We start from the raw sequence: 23171 nt of genomic DNA, 5'->3' as shown, positions 1-23171 counted from the left end.
CAGGAGGACATTTTTCTTCTGTTCCACCAGGGCATTGAGCTTGTAAGGAAACAGAGGGCCACTAAAAAGCATTTTGGAATAAGACATAGTTCGTTGATCCCCCATCCCTGGAACCCAGTGGGAGTCAAGAACTGACAGTTTCAGGTCCAACTGTGGTGTGTGTTACATGTGTGATAGTCTAGAGATACTTTTGCCAAGGCCAGGTAAGCAGATACCAAAGGTTTAAAGGGAGTAAATCAGAAATGTAAAACTTAACAGTAGCAGCAGTGTGCACATGCTGTGGTCTGTCCTAGGTTTGTCACTTCTACTTTTCCATTTGTTTCTCTCATGTTTTGGGCTTACTGTTCTCTTGAAGGTCACCTGCTTCTACCTTTGGGAACATATTTGATGTTTCACTGGCGACATCCAAATGGCTTCTTATTGTTCCAAACAAAGACACTTACCTGTCTGCTTTACTAAACATATGTTTCAGTGCAGGTGGCTTAGCCCACTGGGATATTGCAATGTTAAATCACTGTGATAGCTGACAGAATGAGTCTCTCATCTTCCCTTTTGTGTGAGATTTTGTTTTGGTTTTGTTGTGGGGTTTTTTTGCAAGAATAAACATAAGTAACTTATGGTGCAAGACTGTCAATATTCAAGCTACTGAAGCATTTTTCATTAGGAACTTTTAGATCTTGCTTTCTTAGGTGCTTTTCCCCTTACCTGTTGTTCTTGGGTTTTTAGGAGTACATTGGAGGCAGAGGAGGAAAGAGAAATTCTTCCATTTGCTATCTACTAATTTTAAGACTTTCTACTGCTACCCATTGCAAAAGGATTAAAGAAATAAGTAAAATAAGTATGTAAGTGTCTGCATAAAACAAGTAACAACAGCAAAATCTCTAGAGGAACCTTGCAAAGGGAGTTTTGAGAAAGGGTGGCATAGATTTTGCAATAAGAAGGAAGAGATTATTCTCTCAGCAGTACCTGGACTGGGAAGCTTTCCTAGAGTAGTAGTTTTGCATTGCTTCTTGGAATAGCCAAGACTGTATTACAAAGGTTTTTCATAAATACCAGTCACTTTATTTCTTAAAGTCCTGCCAAATTATTTGATACATTTCATGCATTGAACTTTTTTATAAGAAGGAATTTCAGGATTAGTTTGTGAAAAGTAATTCAGACCTTGTGCCTGGCTAAACTAAGGTGTTTGCTTGTATTTCTGGTGGGGGAACCCCCCCAGTAACAGTAATGGTAGAGCTGCTGGCCTCTCTCATCCAGGCACATGCAGACAATCATAGACAGTAGCTCCAAATTCCAAGGAGCAGATCAAGCTAATGCTCTATCGGAGCTAATTAGTACCATTAAATTGAGTTGAGGGGGAATTGAGGGGAAAAATGATACCCTTTGAGAAAGCCATAAGGAGGACTGGCTGGCCCAACATAATTTGTGGAAATAATGTTCTTTACATGTATTTCAATTCTTTTGTCTTTAATAGCAGTAGAATTAAGAAACAGAGTTTATTAGATTGTGTATATTAGCTTGTTAATAAGTATGAAAGGTAAATCATGTAATGTGCACCTAAAATGCTTAGTCCACTTATTTACCATCTAGATCTTAGTTTTGATTGCATATGAAAAATGATAAGGTGGGTTTTACATTGTGGTCTCACAACTGTGCTGGCCTTAATAATGAATCTTTAAGGAAAAGAACACTGTTTTCAGCATCATATATTCAAATAAAAAAATTAGATTTTTGAGGCACAAATTAGCAAAGCCTTGTTCTAGAAATCTATTTGTACAGGGGTAGTACTTCCAGTTGATAAAAATGGCTGTAATAGGGATGCATTGATTTACACTGGCAGATCTGGCCTAGAACATGCAGAACTGAATGCTTGTTTTACAGGCTTCAGTTAGATGTTTTGCCTTCTGAAGCTTAACTTGAATCTCTTGTGAGCAAATAATTATTAAAAAAACAATTAGTTTATTGTTATATTTTAATCACTGAGATGATGTATTTACAGGTTTTTATCTGCTTTTAACAGCTAATGACCCATATAAAATACATTTAATCATCAAATGTCTGTAGAAACGGAAAGGACTAAAGGGCACTGGTCTTGAGGTTATGAGTGTGCACTTTAACAGCCCAGAGAGCAGAGCCCAAAACTGGGTGGTCTGTGTTGCATTTTACCTACTCTGTGATCTTTGCCTTTCTGAGCCTTAGAAAAAGTAAAGCTATGTTCATAGTTGTGATAGCTTTCAGGAGATGTTGATGAAAAGCTGTCAAATACTGAGACACCCAGTGCTATGAGTCTTTTAAAAGAATTCTGTGAGTATTTCTTCTAGATAAAACCCCAGGGGCCAGGTTCTTCTCTTGGTCCAACAAGAAAGAGTGAATAAAGAGCAGAACAGCTACTTTATCTTTGGATGTTTGGATCATGCTTTGTACATGTCCTCATTTCAGATCACTGGTTATTCACAACATGTGGTGCCAGTGGACCTTATGGCCCCACACAGAGCCAATGCAACGATGCCTACAGGAACTCCAACCTCAGTGTGATTGTAGGAGCTGAAGGGATTCTTCAAGGCATTCAGATCTGGAGAGTACCAGCAACCAACACATACAGGTAAGGGAACTGTCTCCGATTGTCATGATATATCTTTGCATTTGAAACTTCTGCAAGCTGCAATACATGCTAGGCATATATGAAGTATTATATTCAGAAGTTTGGCCAGATCTGCTTAGGTTTTACTTCTCCTTGATCTTGTGATTTCCAGCGTTTCCAGTCTCAGATTGGTTCTGTGAAAGATTTGACTTTTTGGTGAAAGAGAGAAGAAAAGAAGGAGAAGCAACTGACTGAGACAGACAGATCTTTAGCCTAATGGTTACGGGATGGGAGAGAATCTTAGAATCATAGAATCTTTGGGTCGGAAGGGACCTTTTAAGGTCATCTAGTCCAACCCGCCTGCAGTGAGCAGGGACATCTTCAACTAGATCAGGTTGCTCAGAAAGAGAGCTCTGTAAGTAGCTGAAAATCAAGTGTTTTGACCTCCCGAGGCCAAGGGGTATACATATTCCACATGCCATCTGTTGAATTCTGGGATCAGAATGAGGTTTTCCCACTCTTCACCTGGTATCAGAGGCACAATCATATATCAACATTTCTTAGGGGACGGCTTGCATGAAGCTCTGCTCTGCATCTTGAGTTTTTGAACCTAGGCATGGTAAGTTGAGCATGTAAGCCTGGCTCACCACTGTAGAATTTACTTTGGAAGCCAGCCACCTAAGTGTTAGGCTCTGTGATACTGAGGGTTCTAATGCTTAAATCCCTCTGTGGAGTTATTTTCAAAGGGACTTGAGCAGATACGGTTCAATGCTACTTAATCAGATTTTTTCCAATCATTTTTTCTTTTTGCTTTTGCTGAGGAAAGAAGTACAATCGAAGTTTAGTTCACTGTATCTGAATGGTAACATCAAGCCATTACATGCGTCAGTTTGTAAGCAGAACTGTCTGTTTGAATCAATGACTGTCTAGTGGTGGTTTTTTATGCAGCGTTCTATATTGAAACCAATGATGGTAGCATGGATTTCAAAGCAGAACATTCCACTGAAGGCTTTGAACAGATTTCAGTTAAAACTTACTGGCACCTTCTTTTGTTTAATTGTAATTGAAAAAGGATATTAATATTGAGGATAGATGTCAGTCTCTGACAGAAATCTACTGCAAAGCAGTTTTGAGAAACTGGCTAAGCTAGGGACAAGTTCTGCCTGAGTGCCTATTACCACAAGGATTAATGGTAATGAAAAGAGCATTAATGATGATTTTACTCAGCTATCAAAAATGAGTTGCCTGAGGTGAATAGAATTTTTCAGGACCAGCATTCAGTAAATATGGTTATAAAGTATAGCCCAAAAGAGAAGAGGCAATAAACTTACAACATTGTCATTTCTTTGATATCACAGCCCAAGAAGAGCCAGAATTCCAGTGCAACTGTAGGCTAATTTTTGCTACACCATACCAACAAGAGGTTGTTCAGGGAGGACCTGTCTATTTAAGTCCTGTAGATGACGTAACAGACTTTTAGGTTCTATACAGATAATAGAAGGCTAATGTCATTGGTAACCTATCTATCACAGAATCATAGAATGGTTTGGGTTGGAAGGGACCTTAAAAGATCATCTAGTTCCAGCCCCCTTGGCCATGAGCAGGGACACCTTCCACTAGACCAGGTTGCTCAAAACCCCATCCAACCTAGCCTTTAGCACTTCAGGGATGAGGTATCCACAACTTCTCTGGGCAACCTGTGAAGAATTTATTCCTTATATCTAAGCTAAATCTACCCTCTTTCAGTTTAAAGCCGTTACTCCTTGTCCTGTCACTACATGCCCTTGTAAAAAGTCCCTCTCCAGCTTTCTTGTAGGCCCCCTTCAGGTACTGGAAGGCTGCTATAAGGTCTCCCCAGAGCCTTCTCTTCTCCAGGTTGAACAACCCCAACTCTCTCAGCCTGTCTTCATAGGAGAAGTGCTCCAGCCCTTTGACCATATTCATGGCCCTCCTCTGGACCTGCTCCATGTCCTTCCTATGTTGGGGACCCCAGAGCTGGACACAGTACTCCAGGTGGGATCTCCCAAGAGCAGAGTAGAGAGGGAGAATCACCTCCCTTGACCTGCTGCCCATGCTTCTTTTGACACTGACCAGGATACAGTTGGCTTTCTGGGCTGTGAGCATACATTCCGGGTCATGTCTAGCTTTCCACGCACTAGTACTCCAAAGCCCTCATCAGGGCTGCTCTCAATTCATTCTCTGCCCAGCCTGTATTTGTGCTTGGGATTGCTCCAACCCATGTGCAGGACCTTACACTTGGCTTTGCTGAACTTCATGAGGTTCGCATAAGCCCACCTCTCAAGCCTGTCCCTCTGGATGGCATCCAGTCCCTCCAGCATGTCAACTGCACCACACAGCTTTCGGTGTCATTGGCAAACTTGCTGAGGGTACACTTGATCCCACTGTCCATATTGCTGACAAAGATGTTACACAACGCCTCTCCCAATACCGACCCTTGAGGAACATCACTCATCATTGGTCTCCACTTGGACATTGAGCTGTTGACTGCAACTCTTTGAGTGCGACCATCCAGACAATTCTTTATCAGGCAAGTGGTCCATCCATCAAATCTATTTATCTCCAATTTAGACACAAGGATGTCGTGCGGGGCTGTGTCAAATGCTTTGCACAAGCATCCATGTAAATGGATGACATTCTCTTCCGCATCTTTTAAGAGAATTCACAGCCTGGGGAAAAGGGGAGGCAACTGTGGGCTTAAATTAACTTAACATCTTCCTGACTGTGTGCTGCTGAAGGGGCAGGACAGTCCCCCAGTATAGCATGGCCCTAGGAAAATGTCAAGTTGCAATATCAATTCTAGGGCTTCCCAGAGTCTGGACCTGTAATTAGTTCTGCCCTGCAGGCCTGCTGCACTGTGGGTGCTGTAAGTTAGCCTGATAGACATCTCCAGTATACCTGACCCAGAGATGAAATCGTCCAGGTGGCTGTTGGGCTCTTAAGCAAGCTGTTGTTATGCCATATCAGTGCATTTTACACTGTGTAATGTAGAGCAGTGAGTTACATTCCTAATAACTGCATGAGAAGGACATAGATTGTGTGAACACGAGGCAGAATATGCGTTTATGAAAATGCAAAGACAAAAAGCTCAACTTTGCACAACTCTACTAGCACAAGCTATCCACACCCAGAAAACACCACCATCTATGAAGCTCTGGGTAGGCTGCCACACACGGCAGGCCGCTTCATTTGAAGACTGGCGTCCTACATACTCCAGTGCTGATACAGACAAAATCATCCAATTTGCTCCCATGGGATTGCACATTGTATAACAGTAAAGTTAGGCAATATAAAAGAATGTTTTTCTTTTCAAATTTCCTTCTAAGCATTCAGAAGGTCATCCCATATGTAGGCCTATGATCAAATATTAGAGAAGTAAACTGTAATAAATTAGACGTTACCATCCATTATCTGGATTCTTTCAATTTTTAAAGCAAGAGTCTTTGGTCCCTTTTGCTGAGTGCCCCATTTGTTGTACTTCCACTGTCCTCTCTTTTCTCTGGTACTGTCTTGTGAGCTAGTACACGAACACAGCACAGTGGAATGCAAAAAGGTGTTCTTTTGAGTTGATCAGCCATTTTTTCATATTCTCAAAACTAGCTCCAGTATTTCCCATGACCTGTCTACCTAGAGGTGGATTTTTTTCTCCAGCTCTAGTTTGTACAGTCAGTGCACCCTGCTCATCCTGATCCTCCCTGATGATGCAGTTTTCTTTTTCAGCTCCTACAAGTATCATAGTAAAAGAAAAGGAGGAAGACAGTGGAAGGTATTCTGATTCTATCTACTCAGGGTGGTCTGAATATTTCTTCAGGGACAATATGGTTAAATGGATTCCTCCTGTAAAAGAAAGTTGTGTCTAAGGAAAAGGATCCTGCTAAAACTTGAAGTCAAAGATAACCTGTCTGTTTAAATAGTGACACCCATTTTGAATAGGGAATGACTGTCACCTGAATCTACTGCTTTTTATTTGCCTGCAGCTTTTGAATGAGGCCAAAATGGGTTCTCCTGAACTTCCTGTCATCATTGCTTGTATACAAAATCTGTTCATACACAGAAAAATATGGCCCCTAATTGCAGCCGATTAGCCCTGCCAGCTTGCTGTGCCTGATAGTGCACCTCATTAGCCATTACAAAATTCTACAGCAAATCAACTTAGTCTTCAGATTCATGCAGCATCTGTTCAGGGTAGCCCAGTGCTGTGTCCATCACTTTTTCTGCTGGCTCCAGTGCAGCCTTACTGAGGAATGATCGCTTTGGTTATCAGAAGTGGCATGACCATAATCACATCACGTTGCGAGGATCTAATATGCTTTATGAGGCACTTGACGCTCCACAGTTGCTTCGACATCAGAACTGCTCCATTCTGGCTGCCTCAGAGCAATATTACAAGGTGAGTTCCTCATGCTAGTGGTTAAGGCAAGCTGTTGACTGAAAGTGAGCTGGCTGCCCAACCTGTTCAGGGTGCTCAGGCACAATGGGCACTGCTGGTTCCTTCTGCTTGTAGCCTGTTTGCGTGCAGGATTGTGCTAGGCAAAGACAAACCAGGTGCTAGAGGAAAGGAGGAGTTAAAGCAGAACACGTATACTGTAACTGTTAGGAAGCCAAGAGGAAGTTTTGTGTTCTTAGCCCTACAGTCACTGTTTACATGCTCCAGGTTGAATTTTGCTCTCATGGAAATAGCCCCAAAGCTACTAATGTTAGTGGAGAGTCACCTGCTTATTTCAAATCTCAGTTGGGCTTGCTGTACCACCATTGACTTGCTCAGAAAGTTGAGTAACTCTGACTTTTGTTGCAGCAGAGATGTGTTTTATCATGATTTTTATAAAGTGCTTCGAAATTCCTTGATAAAAGCTGCTTGAAGTATTTAAATTATTTAGATACTTAGAAAGGGAGAGGGAGGCACTGAGCAATACAGTGGTACAGCCAAATCTTTGGGTACATCAACAACAGTAAGGACCTCTGAATCTTGACTGCTTGAAATAAAATTCCCAGAGCCTTAATCGAGACTGCAGCAGCCTGTGTATGCAACCTAGCTACTCCTGACTGGAGACAGTGAGACATTCATGGTTACTGTGAGTTTAGCCAAGGGGCTTTTGCCACCTTTGTTTACTTCAGGTAGTGTCATGTCCATCTACTCTTCTATATTCCTCTGGTCCTTGGAATAGGAGAGCTATTTCCCATCTGGTCCATGCTACCAGGACCAGTTATGCTGTCTGCTTTCTCTAATCTCCCCCCATCAAGATTGTGCTTAATGTTCTCTTTAGCCCTATGTGCTGTACTTACCAGTTCTCCTGCTTCGGTTCTTTCTCTTCCATGCTGCAAACCTCTCAAGGGTATATCTTCTGGGAAAGAAGATGTGTTTCCTATATTAAATTTTGAAACTGCAGGGACTTGCTCACTCTCTCCTCAGTGAGTGTTTGCCCAAGAATCAATGTGAAAGAAGCTGTTTTGTAGCTACCCAAGTTCATAGGTCCATGTAGAGCAGACAACCTCAGTCTTCAAGCTTTGTGTCTATATTTGTTTAGAGTGTCAGGTCTTCAGGGCATGGCCCTGTGACACTGTATACAGTTCAGGTGTGCAAAACACTCAGTGCCCAGCAGTGGTTTGTACTACCTTCCACCTGTCTGGGACAACTCAGGTGCCAGGCTTTTGTTTTCTTTTTCTGCAGCATCTCAGGCTATGGAGCTGCTGGTGGGAAAGGAGGGAAGAACACCATGGTGCGGTCCCACGGCGTGTCTGTGCTGGGAATTTTTGACCTCCAGAAGGATGATACTTTGTATATCTTGGTGGGACAGCAAGGAGAAGATGCTTGTCCTAGCGTAAGTGATTGCTCTTTCTGTTTTGCCTTAATCCCTTCTACAAATCCATGGTGTTTTGTCTGTTTACAGAGAAAACCATTGTCCCTGAGGGGTCTCGAGTTCTATGGTTCAAGGGATAGCTACAGTTTTACTGGGAGGGCATGAGTGTGAAAAGATGAAGTACCATGTCACGGTGATCACTTCCTCTTCAACATTCAGGCCCCATTGATAATACACTATGGGTTCATGATTGATCTGCATATCTCAGAGCTTCTGTGTGGGTTTTCAGAGAGAACAGACAACCCTGCCTTCCTTTCCTCTGGAGTTCAGTCTTCAAGGTTGACTTCACAGGGCTTTGTCTTTGCTCCTGTTGAGCCCAGCCCCACCATTTTCATAGTACTATGCAACTCTGGAGACACCCACGTCACAAGGCCTGTTTGGTTATTCTCTGTATGGGAATGGGAGAGACAATCACTGCTGGGTCAGTCCTGATTTTTGTGTTAGTAACCAATCATTGCTGCAAATGCCTTGACAGGAAGGTGCAAATTCCACCATTTGCAGGCACAATAATCTATTAATTCTTTAGTATTCTTTGGAGGATGAGGGAATACAAGATTCTTATGGAAGAAACTAAGCACTATCTGATGAAATTTCACCTACGGGTTTGAGCTGGACATTTAACTGCTGTGCATTTCTCAACTGTTAATGGCTGGCATCCAAGAGATGAAAGCTTAGCAGTCTGTTACAGCAGAGAAAGGTTGACGGATGTAGGCAAGAAAGAGGGGTTCTCAGGGCTGGGTGCTGAAGTAAATAATGTTAAAACTGGAGTTATACATACCTCCAAACAAACCATTAATATGAAGCCTCTTTGAAATGAGAAATGCCCTAACTCAAACTTCCATCTAACGTCTATAACTAGGACATTCCAGCTGAGTGTAATATATGGACTCATTAAACTGCAGGCCACTGTAATCTTAGTGAGAATTTATTGAGTGCTAATGTAATTCTTTCATTGAGGCAAAGAGATTGCATTGACTTGTAGAAGGGACTTTTACTAGATTGGATTGTAATCAGTTATGTCTTCGCCATGAAGGATTTTTTTTTTTTTAATTCAATTGTAATCTAGTGGTTCCTTTGGGTCATTGACTTTGTCATTTTATTAATCATTCCCACCCAACTCCAAATCAATTAAGGAGAGGGAAGACTAGGGAAAGGAGGATTGTTTAGTTCCATTGGCAAGTCTGCACACACAAAATGGATGCCATTCATTCTCTGGCACAACCTAGGACACATTTTGTGGTCAACAGAATAATTTGTAACTTGAAGATGCTTTTATCAGGTTCCTCTTTCAAAAGAAAACACATACATGAAAGTAGAATGAAGCAGAAGGTCAATCCCACTATAATAACTGTGCATTTTTCCCTTGAAGTGTTGTTGACTTAGTGAGTTCAGTGTGCATAACAAGATAGTGTTACTGAGATTAAATGTATAAAGTAAAATAAGCTAGAAGCAAAGCTTGCAACTTACAGATACTCACAGCAGAGTCCTGCTTGCCATGCACTTTAGTGCTCCAATTTAAAATCAAAGCAGCAATTACCTCTCTTAGGTCATAGTCTAGAAGTACTTATAAATGGTGGTTTAAAGTTGTATTTGAAATCAGTGAATTCAGCGATTTGCCTAGTGAAGATGGTTCATTACATTTGATACTAATTGGTGGAGGGGAAAAAAATACTAAGTAGGAAATATGGACTCTTTAGCGAATCATTTTCTTTACCATCAGGTCAACGCTGCAATCAAAGGTGGGACTGCAGCTGTTTTGGTCGGCTTTGAACTAGCTAGCACTGGTAATTACAGTAAAATTACTGCTACAGCATAAATGTCAGATAAACATCAAAACTTGCTTGGAAGTCTAGATAAATATTAGGTGGCTAGTCTATGCTGAGTTCATTGCTACTGTCCATACTATGACTACCTAGGTTAAAGGTAGCTCTGGTACATCTATGTGAGCCACCAATACATCTTAGTTCTGGATTGATGCATGTTGGCTGCCTGGTCCCCAACCAATAGGGCACTGGAAGAGGAATAAAGAAACTTGGGTTCTCTCTATATCTCTGCCATTTGGCTGTTGCATGACATGGGGCAAGTCACATCATTGCTGAGTTACTCCCTTCCCTCACTTGTGAAATACAGGTAGTTAATGCTGGGAAGTATTTGCAGTAAATTCTGCTACATCTTCTATGTTAAAAGTTTATGGCGCTGTTTTACATGGTAATAGATATCAGCACTGAGCTTGCTTCAAAATAATTCAATTAAAATGAAGCAAAAAGCAAGATTCTTCTAGAAGAGCATTCACTTGCTTCTACTTATGTAGTTTCACAGGAGGACAATTTATTCGTTTGGGAGGGTGAAGGGTCCACAAGACCTGTGATGTACAAGGATATGGAGATTTCTTACCAGAATTCAGATCTGATCTTCTGTTTGCAGACTAATGATGTTATACAGAAAGTCTGCATTGGAGAGAACAATGTGATTGAAGAAGAGATACGTGTGAACAGAAGTGTCAATGAATGGGCAGGAGGAGGTGGAGGCGGGGGAGGCGCAACTTACATATTTAAGGTATGGAAACATAGTCCTCATGCACCTCCAGCATGAACACATGCTGCCACTTGCCTCTAGTATCGCAGCCTGAAATATCTGACAACCCTTTATACACCTCTGGGCAAGGGTCCACAAAGTGAGCGCCAGGTATTCTTCATTTCCAGTTGATAGCTGTAGTGAGCTGAGTTGGCCCTTCACACTTCTTCGAACTGCTGTGCAGTACGGCCACACTTGCTTCAGTGGCTTGGAGTTTCCTTTGCGAACATAATAGTTTGAATTGGGTTTTTTTCAATGCAGGCTGAGATGCTGAAGCATAATTCTACAGCAAAGGACGAATTCCACAGGACTTGATTCAAATCTACTATTGTAGAACATTAGACTTTAGCTACACATTTAGAATCATAGAATCATTTAGATTGGAAAAGACCTTTAAGATCATTGAGTCCAACCGTTAACCTAGAACTGCCAGGTCCACCACTAAGCCATGTTGCTAAGCACCACATCTACATGTCTTTTAAATACCTCCAGGGATGGTGACTCAACTATTGCCCTATGACAAGAAAAGTTGAGGATAGCCTGTATGTTTTCTATTGACAACCCTATAGCTAGGGGCCACTGAACTTTTCTGTCAAGTACTAGCTGAGACAGTACTCATTCCAAACACCAGTTTCAGGCATCAACAGTATGTTTAGATCACCCACCTTCTACATAATTCTACATACCTCTGCATGCTCAGACAGTTTCCAGTGTAGCAGTCCTTTACCTACACTACATTGCACTATATAAAGCAGTGCTCCTTAGCTGTTTAAGTTGATGAAAGTCATCACATGGTAACATTACAAGCTTTCTAAGAGCCATCAGCACTGTAGGTGCAATTCATAGAGCTGCTGATGCCACTGTTCTCTGTTGCAGAACTTGGTAGGACTAGTGCTATTCATTAGTCTTTTGGATGTGAGTGCATAAATAATGCAATGGTAATTTGTAGTGCTGAGCCATCCTAGGTGCCTGCTTAGTGCAACATGCAGTAACTAGCATGTGGTTGAATTTACATTTGCATGTCTGACTCAGTTTGAACACTGCCTTTATTTCTGAATTTGTTAAGATGGAGAATGGAGAACCAGTCCCCTTGATAATTGCAGCAGGAGGTGGTGGCAGGGCTTACAGGGCCAAAACAGACACATTTCATCCAGAAAGGCTGGAGAATGATTCCTCTATTCCAGGGTTAAATGGAAATTCAGGAGCTGCAGGTAAGGAAAATGTATTCTTTTTAAGAAAACTTTTATGAATATATGGTACTCCCAGATTCCTCCTCACAAGGAGATGATGCAAAACTCATGAAGACACAGTTCAGGGGGAACATGGTAGTATAGCAGATCCATATAAGGTGTGCCCACAGTGCAGGATACTTGGCCTAAATAAGGGCATCAGAGATGGTATAGCAGTAGCAATGGCAACATTCTCCCAAAATAATGTAGTACCTCTCATAAGCAAAGTTGTTTGATTTTTGATGTGGCAGTTTGCTGTGTCAATGTGGCCATCCTGCTCCCTGCACTGTTTTGTGCTGTGTAGACATGCTCACAGTCTCCCTGGCTTATGCAGAAAGAGCATAATTGCACCCTGGCTAGAAGTCTCTGTGAAGAGACCTTGGACTGAACAACCAGCAGAGCTGAAAGTGAGTCACTGGTGAGTATGTTGTATTCAGAGCGGGGATGGAACATGTTTTCACATCCCTTTCACTGAATTCCTTTTGTTCCACTTCAAAACTGATATAGGGTTTTTTCAAAAGTATTTTTTGCAAAGAGAAGGGGAAGGCTCAGTAACCGGTACTCCCCACCAGAAACAAGTGGTTGGGGAGTAGGCAGGGATATCTTTTTACATTTTCCATAGAAAATACTTGCCCTTGTATGGTAGGTGAAAAGGGGTGCAGACGATTAACATGGTCTTACAGAAAGGCCACTATAGCACTGTGTAGCAAACACATCCCCTCTTCTAACCAAGGCATGAGATTCTTACTTTCAACTGAGGTGCTTTATAGGAATGCTTCTTCTCCAGATCCCTGCATTGTTTTTTACACAAAAATAACCCCTACCTGTGCCTTTTATTTTCTCTTAACTGCAGGTGGTGGAGGTGGCTGGAATGATAACACTTCCTTCCTGTGGTCAGGAAAATCCTTGCTGGAAGGTGCTACTGGAGGAAGATCCTGCCCCCAGGCCATGAAGAAGTGGGGGTGGGAGACAAGAGGGGGTTTCGGAGGGGGTGGAGGGGGGTGCTCCTCAGGTGGAGGAGGCGGAGGATATATAGGTAAAGTGGCTTCGTGTTCAAGGTGTCCCTTCCCCTCCTTTAGTGCTAATGATCAGCAAAACACTGATAGATAATTCTGTAGCTAGCATATTTGACTGTTATGTACTAGTATGTCTGTGTGTTGCCTTTTTAGCTCTAGATGAATGTATGGTATTTAGTCTTTGAGCAAATAGCCAGATGTCAGTCCTTCAGCTGTAATCCTGGCTTTGCACTCTGCAAAATGTGTCATCAAGATCCTGCTGTGATTCTTGAGCCTTCCATTTTGGGGTTATAGTGCTGAAGAAGGAGGAGCCACAGGCTATGTGCTCCTGTTACCAGTACCTGTGTTTTGAGGACTCTGGTCCTGGAGACTGGCAGCCAGGCTTTACACCAGGCGCAAAGACTGAAAAGACAGCTTCTTCTACCCTGCCCTTCTGTGAGAGGGCCTTGGTCCTGTGCAGGTGGTCTCTGGGGGCAGAGGCTCAGGCTGCCAGCCAGGACCCCTCTTAATAACGACAATGGTGTTGACTTTAGTCAACAAGGAGCTAATTTCATGTGCTGCAGGTCTCAGGACAGCTGTCAGATGGTATTATGTTGATTATAACTGGTGTGGGCCAGATTCAAGATGTCTACTAACCCATAATCTCCTGGGCCACATAGTTTTTCAGCCATCTGCACTGTGGTGGACTTTTTAACCCCAGGTTCTCCACAGCTTAAATCAAGTGTATGATAGACTAGAAATCCTGAGAGGAAGTAATGAATTTAAGTGCATGTTTTGTACCAATGTTACTGTGTAATGCTTCTTTTTCCAACAGAATGCCTCACATTACATCATTTTATTTTCCTGAAGATGGTTAAAGAGGAAAAAACATTTTTGCTTGGGGTGGGGGAATCTTTGCATGCTTGTAGTACCAAATACATGGCCTGTACTGTGTTTCTAATATGTTTTATGTATTGCCCATACTTTGCTCCTATATGATCTATATGCCCAAGCACAAATGAGCAACTCATATGCTCCTTCAAGTCCCCACTCCTGGTGGACCACCCTGCTTTCAGGGTGCAAAGGAGAGGAAGGATATCAGATTATTCATTCCTCCTGCTGACACAGTACATAACTTGATGAGCAAGGGTACTGATCAAGCCCTTGAGTACTGGTCTCAAGGTTTTCCAGTCTCTTGGACACATTAATTTTAAGAAGAGCTTATATATTTCACAGCATCCAAATGGTTAAAGATGGAGTTTGTGCCTTAGTTTGCAATGGTCTGCCTAAAACAGAGCTAAGAAATTGATTGTCACAATCTGCTGCTATTAAATTGAAGTTCTAGAGATAAAAGACCAGTGGTTTATGCCACAACTCACTAAGTGTTCCCTATATGTTAAACACTTTGATTTATTCTCTTTTCTCATTTGGATGCCTCCCTAAGTATGCTGAAGTCATGCATGTTGCAATGCTTATCTTTATTTTAGTGCCAATGAGCCTCAGTATGTTAAGGTAACTTCTGGTTTGACATAGGTGGCAATGCTGCAGTGGACAATGACCCAGAGATGGATGGGGAGGATGGTGTGTCCTTTATTAATCCAACTGGTACTTTATACACTCCAGCACTTAAAGGTATTCCTATTGGTCAGAAGTCTTCTAGTGGATTTATTTCATGCTAAGAATAGCTTACATCTGTAGGAAACTTTACAACCCTTTGGGTACAGCTTAGTGTCATCACGAACATGAGGAGGCAGAAAGATAGCATAACAAAGTCCAGTGGAAAATAAACAGAAGTAGCAGGAAGAAAGCAGGTGGAGAGAACATCAAGGCTATTGAAAAACACTTCTCAACAATATAGTCTACCACCTGTAGAATAATTTTGGCTAATAAAAGTGGTAACAGAACCTCATAGTTCAGATAATTTAGGAAAGAAATGGACAAAGCACCTGACTATTCACTAACAAACATGTTCCTTAAAGCATCCCTCAGCAAAGTATCCAGGTTGGACCAGGGATTTTCTAGAGAAAACAGTGCAGTGCTGTCCAAAAAAATGTTTGCTTTAGAACAACCGGAAGTGTTTTCAAATACAGATGCACTCTGGCCTGATAGATTCAGACAGAAAGTTTTTAAAATATTGCAGTGTCTGATCTCAGAGGGAGTAAAGGCCAGGAAAGAAAAGGGTGAGCTCCATGGACTGCTGAAAGGGCAGGTTTCCCTTGGGCTCGGCAGCAGCCTCCTTGCTAACCTCGTAGGACTATCTGCTCAGAGAGCCAGTGTACCTCAACTGCAGTGGGCTAATTTAGCTGGATGTTATTTTCTACATGAGAAAAGTGCAGGAGCTATGGGAGGTGGGGAGAAATCATTTTGTTAGATGGGGCCCACTCTGCTACATTTGGCAACTGTGACCACCATGTCCCCTGTTTCTGTTAGTGCCCAAGGGAATAATATGAATTATCTTTATGGTAATTAACTCTGCTTCTTTCATCCACTCCCTAGTGACAGAGGGGCACGGAGAGGTGGATATTAGGCTGCATCTTAACTGCAGTCACTGTGAGATGGACGAGTGCCGTGTTGATCTTGAGACTCAAAAAGTCATTTGCTTTTGTGAGCCAGGCACAGAGCTGGCTGAGGATGGTGTGTCTTGCATAGGTAAGTACGTGTAGGGGGTAGGCTGCTAGCATGTGAAACAGAAAATGCATGGCAAAAATCTGTAGTTTGGACTGTAAGACACCCTGAAAGTATTATCTGCTCTTTCTTAAAACTGGTTTCTGTTGAATGTTACCTTCTTTCCTGCTGGTATATGCTACAGGGTTATTTTGCTGGGATATAGACAAATCAATGCTGAGGAATGGTGCACAGAGCAGCATTGCTGGTTTGCTTTACAGTATATGTTTGGTATACTGGGCAGCACTGAGGAGAGTCAAATTTTGCAGCTGGTTGTGCTGATGCTCACATTCTGCTCTGAAATCATAAAAATTTTCTCACTGAAGGAATTTTGCAGCTAAACTTAAATTCCAGGTCAGTCCTCTTAAGAACCAAAAAATGTACAAGGTGAAGAAGAATATAATTCCTGTGGATTTGGACATATAAGGTGCAGGTGCAGATTCTATAAGAAATTCTGTGTGAGATCTCTGAGGAAAACTAAAGACAGTGCCTGTACTTGTCTTACTTGAAAAACCAAGTGCTCAGAGCTCCATGACTAGGTTTCCTTCATATTCTTGCCCTGCAGTTAGAGCAAGTGACTCCAGGGTTTCAGGATCCTGGTCCCAGCTTTGTCACTGGCATGGGAAAATTGTTCTATATTTTTACCATTCCCATCTGTAAAATGCATAAAAAGCAAGATCATTTTGCCAGGGCAGAGAAAACCTTAATAGACGGTCACTAAATGCCTTTTGGTCCCAAATGAGGATGCAGCTATGGAATACTTTGTACTACACTTACTGTTATCAGGTTTTTCTGCCTGGATTAGATGCATTTAGGAGATGATATATTGCAGTCTTCCTTCTGCTTTTGCTGTGGTTTGGCACCGATAGAAGCACTTTAACCCTGGCAATGTAATGTTCTTTCTACCTCCTCAACCTTCTGCCCCTGGTTTTTATGGTCTTGGTATGAAAACCAAGGAGTACACAAATTAATTTGTTGATAGCAAACAATCTGTTTAAATTGCTTGATATTAATTGAAAAAAATTAAACAATGAGGTATTAAGGGTCATAGAACTTGAGAACTGATCATGTCAGAGGTTGCTACTATACTATAGGAGCAACAGACGAGTAAATGGAAAGAAGAGCAGAAAAATCTGTCTGCAGAGAAGTGGCTGCTGGAAGACCATTTTAAACATGTAATTCCTTCTTCTGCCTCTGTTACAGCTGAACCAGTGGTTCATCTCCCTCTTTCCTTGGTCTTGTCTGTAGTGACTTCAGCATTGGTGGCTGCTTTAATTTTGGCTTTTTCAGGAATCATGATAGGTGAGTGTTTCTCTTTAAAAGATATTTTCATATAAGGGCTGGATATGAAACAGGAATAATTGGACCCTGGGAGGCAAAAGGATTCAGGTTTTTAGCTACTGCTGTATTTAATGACACCTTCCCCCACACACGCCTTAAACTTCAGATTTCAGTATTTATTTCTAAACACAGTGACCAATTTGAGGAGGTTTCAGTTACTGACTGCATCTCGAAAGAGACATTATTACTTGTGTGGTAGTGTAAAGCTGCAAGAACACAGCTGCCACTGGTTTTGTGAGAGCTGTGGTGCTTAATGCTTAAAAGAAAACTTCTTTATTTTTGTGCCTATGTACAGATTTAGCCTCTTAATGTATGACTTTTAAGCTTGAAATTCTCATATAAGTGCCCTTTTACAAACTGTTACTTTGCAGAATGTGGGCATTCTTGGCATCTTTATTTGAAATTCTAAAAGGTATTTTTCACCTTTTTGTTTTCTTATTTTAAACAATAGCTAACCTGCATTTGATTGCAAACAGAATAGATTTGAATCAGTGAAAAGCAGTTAGGGATTCAAACCACAGCTCTGCCACCTTTCTTTGACCACACTGTATATAGTCTGGGACAGGGGAGGGATGTACACAGAGCAGCAAATGGCAGCTATTAAATTAGATTTGCGCAGCTGTTTCAGTTTTAAGAATTTCAGGAGTTATCAGTTGCACACACATGGTCCTACATGTATGATTTCTGTCCTGACAGTACCCCTTTAAAATTACAAATTACTTCTCAGGGAGTGGAACAGTAATCCTCTTTCCATCCAACTAGCCTATCACTGCCATCTCAGGAAAGAGCAGCGATTTAAAAAATCAGAGAAAAGCAATGAGGAGGAAAATGGAGGAGAGAAAGGGTTTGTGGATAGGTCATTACATCTGTCTGCCTTTGCGAGTGCATGTTTACCCCTTAAATTCTTCCCCTGAGCAGCATCTGCTGGAGAAGATGCAATAGCTATTACCGTCACAGTCTTTGGGCTCAATCCAGCTCCCACAGAAATCAATAATAAGGGTAATAGTGATTTAACCTGCTCACGATCGGCATCTTGCTTTGAAAAAAATACTGCAATATCAATTACTATTTCAAGGAGTATCCACAGGATGTCTTCTTTCAAGGTGTGATCTCTAATGATGTTTCAGAAATATCAGTGAAAAAATTCAAGGAATATAACAGTACTATAAGCTGATTTCAAATTTAGTCCAGGTCTCTTGTTTAGAAACAGAGGCAGTTTTGCAAAATGAGTGAGTTTTATATACAATGTGTTATTCTGAGGTAACAGTTTAGTCTATCCTTTTTGAACAATATGATGTAATAATTAATTTCAGATTTTAGTCACTTCTACATGATTTAGGAAAGTTGGTTATACCCCGACTCCCTCAAGTTTGGAACTGGACTCATACTTGGAAGCTCCAGTTAAACTAAATAGAACAAAACAAAAGCCTCAGAACTGTGAAATCAGAGATCTCTGCAAGTGAAATTCATTTTACTTCTTCCAAACTGTTCATGAGCAAGCCTGTTTCTTTATAAGATGTGCAAATTAAAGGTTCCTGGATAACTTCAGGTTCCATTTTCTATCTGTAATTATTTCATGTACAGAAATATGACAGTGTCACTGTCTGTTTTGATTCACTGAAATTCGGCCACACAACAAATTCCAGTGAGATGTGCTGCACAGCTGCTGTCCTGTTCCAAAGTCAATCTGTGTCTCTGGTTTACTGTGTTCTCCATATTTAGTATATCGTCGGAAGCACCAGGAGCTACAAGCCATGCAGATGGAGTTACAGAGCCCAGAATATAAACTGAGCAAGCTGCGTACCTCCACTATCATGACAGACTACAATCCCAACTACTGCTTTGCAGGAAAGACCACATCCATTAGTGACCTCAAAGAGGTGCCTCGAAAAAACATCTCCCTCATCCGGTAAATTCATCTTTGCCTTCCCCATGCTTTACACTGTACACTCAGTGTATGCTGGCTGTCTTACAGAGGTGTGAACTCATGTCTTTGTGCAGGCATGTACAAATTCTCATGCACTTTTAGACTCATGCCCCATTTCATAAGAAGATGTAAAGCTGCAGTAGTTAGGCTTGTGTGGAGGGCACTACGTTTCAGCAGTCTCCTTGACCTTTTACAGGTGCAGTGTTAATCTTCTGGGATTATGAGAGGAACTGAAAAGTCATCACCAGTAATTCAGACACATCTTTGCAGACTGTGCAATGAATGGCCCATTTCCAGTGTTAACTAATGAAATACTGGGAAGGCTGAGGCTTGTAGGAGGCTCTTTTAAAGTCTTTGATGGGATCTTTAGTAAAGACAATGACATCCTTAAGTACAATAGCAGGAAAAGCATGGGTTTGAGACTGCCAGACACTGTTAAAAAGACGGGAATATGAAGCCAGCAGGATAGTCATGTCTAGATCAGAATTTCTAATAGTAATTAGAAGTAATTAAATAACTTTAATTAGTCTCTTAAGAAAAAACTTGAAAATTCAGGAGTTCTTTCCTACCTTGCTCTACTGCAGGATACAGTGCATGACACCTGTGAATGTGACGTTACCCTGGTACCATGCAGTTTTATGCAAAAAGCCAAGAACCGGAGAGCTTGGAAGACTAGGGAGCTTATGGTGCTAAAAAAGATGATTGCAGTCCATGCAGTCTGCAACGTTTTTCTGTCTCTTATCTCATCCCCCCTTACCTGCACACCTTGCTGGACTGCATCTGGAAGTTTCCAGTGTACCCTGTGCTGCTGCTGCCTTTGTCACTTGGGCTCTGAAAGGATTTTTGAAGTGTGGCAAGCTGCAGAGAGCAGAGGATACAGCTGGGAATTGATAAGGGCAGGGAAGGTGGGCTTTTTGGGAGGAGGGTGAGTTATGAGCTGTAGAGATCTGTTTTATACGCTCAGCTTGTAATAAGTTGGTCACACATAGCCAAGAATAGTGTCTCAAGCTGGTGCCTACAAAATTTTATTAAAAGAATTGTTTGAGTCACAGGCAATGCGAGTCCTCACTGTGATTTCACTACCTAGACTGGTCTTTATCCTGGCAAAACTACACAGACCTTATGTAACAACAGAGCAGACTGCCCTTAGCAGCACCTGTTTGAACAGACAGGAGGGCAACAGCCCATGCAAAAACAGTCTACTGATAGACCAGAGAACAGAATCAGTACAGCTTTCAGGCCATGCCTGGCTCTACCAGGAAAGATGCAGGAATGTCTTTTAGAGGCTCAAATTACTACTGCCCAGTGGGCAGCCCATGCAGGGTTAAGAGGGACTCAGGATCTTGGATGCAGCCTCATTCTCTGGCAGAGTTCACTATGTCATTATGACATGCCTCCTGTGTGGTATAGCTATTGTACCAGTTGACTTAATGTTAAGCGAGTGGTGACTGAATAGACAGGTATGCAAAATTTCTATCACAAAGACATAGGTCAGGAACTGTTTTGTGATTAATTACTTTCTCTTTTTCTTTTACCTTGATTCAAAACAAAACTGTAAATTTCATAATACGATCAGTGCCAGAAATTATTCTCAGCATGAATGCCTAGAACTGAGTGCTTTTCAAAGCACTATCATCACCATTTATTGGCTAAGGTACTTACCCAGAATCACAAAATAAATCAGGAAAAGATACTTGGTTTAGAATTCAGGTCCTTTGAGAACCATTGTGCTTCCTGTTTCTTGTTCAATGTTTTCTTTAATGGTGATGCATAAACATTATGGGAACTGTTAAATGTGTTTAGGGTATGGCAACACCAAGACGTAAGACCTATCTTTATTGACCTGTTATGGAGCACCCACCACTAGAGCACCAACATCAAAGCCATAGAAGAGTGCTATCTGTTACACACTGCAGTGCCAGCAGCTGGGGTGTAACTGGGGTCTGTTCACTTCTGAGGATTGCTTTCGCTACCAATTAAATACATTGTAGGTCCAGGAAAGATCACATCAAGGTCTGGTCCCCTGCATAGTGCAAGGAGTGGTATTGTCAGTGTCACTATCCAATTCTCCCTGTTTCACTACCATGAAAATTGTAAGCCCATTCTGTGAGCTGTGACCACAGTGTTATAGTGTGTGTTCTCTGTAGTAAAACCTTCTTGTCTTCTCTGGTCTGTCCAGGGGTTTGGGCCACGGAGCCTTTGGTGAGGTATATGAAGGTCAGGTGGCAGGGATCCCCAGCGACCCCACTCCCTTGCAGGTGGCCGTGAAAGTAAGTGACAATGTATGAGTTATCATGATGGTTTTCATGCACCTTTCACCCAAGAGTCCCAATGCATTATAAAAATGAAGATGAATTAAACGTTACTACAGTACCGAAGGATGTGGCTAGAAAGGTTGCTGCTCTGTTGCAACACTTTAATCCATCATAGTGATGGTACAGCTTGTAGCATATGGGCTTGTGAGACTATTAAAAGAGGTCTGTAAGTAGTAAATAGGCGAAGATTTCTCATACAGCTGCAGTGGACTGCAGGTATGAGAAATAAATCCATCTTCTGTGCATCCTCCACATGCTACACCTGGTGTGTTAATCTGTCCAAAGGCTATGAGTCAGAGGCCAAAAATCTTTACAGGGCCAAGAGCAGCTGGCACATACATCAAAGAGCCTGCAGGTAGAAGTTGGCTGGTTTTCCAGGGATCTCACCACTCCATTACAGGATGGATATGCACTGGATGTGAAGCTAAATCCTAAGAGACCCTGGTAGGGTTCTCCAGGCCTTCAGCAGCCTAGCTAGCTTGTTTTCTCCTAGAGGTTACAGAGCAGCACAGTCCTACTGCTGGTTATAGTTCACAGGCTTGCTGGGAGGTAGGAGAATTGTTTAATTCTCAGAAATTGTCAGAAAGCTCAGAAACTGTGGTCTCATTCCTCATCCTCTATACAGCAGAGTCCCACATATTGAGCACTGTTCCCTGTGCACTCTGGGCTACTTCCTTTGCTGGGAACAGGGTGACAGTGGCCTTGATGGGCCCTGTGTTCTGATCTTTACCTTTCAACAGGCTTCACAGTTTAGTTGAGTAATGGTCTAGCTATTACCTTAGAGTGAGATTTCTTTTAGAGAAACAAGGATTGCTGCAGACAATGTTAGTGCTTTTGATTGTGCCAGGTGTTCTACATCTGTAAGTTTCAATATCTTCTCCTTGTCAACCTGTTCCTTCTTTTCCAGACATTGCCAGAAGTGTGTTCAGAGCAAGATGAGTTGGACTTCCTCATGGAAGCTCTCATTATTAGGTGTGTATGAATAAGATGAACAGCACTTGTGTCGGCTTGCAAAGCCCAGCAGTGTAAAGAAGAAAGATGCTTTAAGAGGTGATGTCCATGCAACACATTTATATAGCAGTTTTAGCGCATGGCTGCCAGTATTTTATAGAGAGGATAGGCATTACCATTCTTCTTATAAATGAAGAGGCATCAGATGATTAAGGGCTAAATTTTGAAAGGGGTTCACACTGGTTTTCGTTATCCAAAGTGAAAATCTTTAGGTCCAGTTTTCAGAATTGACAGTAGGATCCTTTGATTTCTCTTAGACATCAGGATATGAGGTAAAAACAAACTTTAGGAGTTTGGATTTGACTAGTCAAAACTAACAGATGGCATTGACTTAATGCTGCTTTCATGTCACATGTCAGAGACTGAGTCCTAGAATCCATAGAAATAGTTTCCCGTCACATTGAGGTCTGGAGAAATAAGGAAGTGTTAGAGACTAGACCTTGAGGAATATCCCCTACATAAGCAGATCCCTGTGTCAGTATGTTATTTGGAACAACTCTGCCCTAGGCCAATTTCTGCCCCCTTGGATAGGGAAATTAGAAACAGACTTTTCCCAGTTATCAGATATTCCCTGCTTCCTATGGCCCACAAATTTTGCTGTAGCCCAAAAAGGATGCAGAATATAGGAAGAGGAAAAGCAGCCAAAAGTCACTCCTTC

General features: G+C 41.8%; 1 protein-coding gene across 1 annotated transcript in view; it reads left to right on the top strand.

The window, feature by feature from the left end:
• ALK (anaplastic lymphoma receptor tyrosine kinase) overlaps nt 1–23171 on the top strand; it is a 61512-nt gene that overhangs the window by 25180 nt on the left and 13161 nt on the right. The window contains exons 5-15 of the mRNA XM_010293908.1: nt 2440–2602; nt 8268–8418; nt 10882–11013; nt 12098–12242; nt 13114–13296; nt 14789–14887; nt 15752–15904; nt 17123–17221; nt 18983–19169; nt 21367–21457; nt 22410–22474. Coding sequence (XP_010292210.1) covers nt 2440–2602; nt 8268–8418; nt 10882–11013; nt 12098–12242; nt 13114–13296; nt 14789–14887; nt 15752–15904; nt 17123–17221; nt 18983–19169; nt 21367–21457; nt 22410–22474 — 1468 coding nt within the window. The remainder of the gene's footprint in view (nt 1–2439; nt 2603–8267; nt 8419–10881; nt 11014–12097; nt 12243–13113; nt 13297–14788; nt 14888–15751; nt 15905–17122; nt 17222–18982; nt 19170–21366; nt 21458–22409; nt 22475–23171) is intronic.

This window comes from Phaethon lepturus, unplaced genomic scaffold, assembly GCF_000687285.1.
Source record: "Phaethon lepturus isolate BGI_N335 unplaced genomic scaffold, ASM68728v1 scaffold9139, whole genome shotgun sequence".
Lineage (NCBI taxonomy): Eukaryota > Metazoa > Chordata > Aves > Phaethontiformes > Phaethontidae > Phaethon > Phaethon lepturus.
The sequence above is the reverse complement of the archived record's forward strand: the minus strand, read 5'-3'. Positions and strand labels throughout refer to the sequence as shown.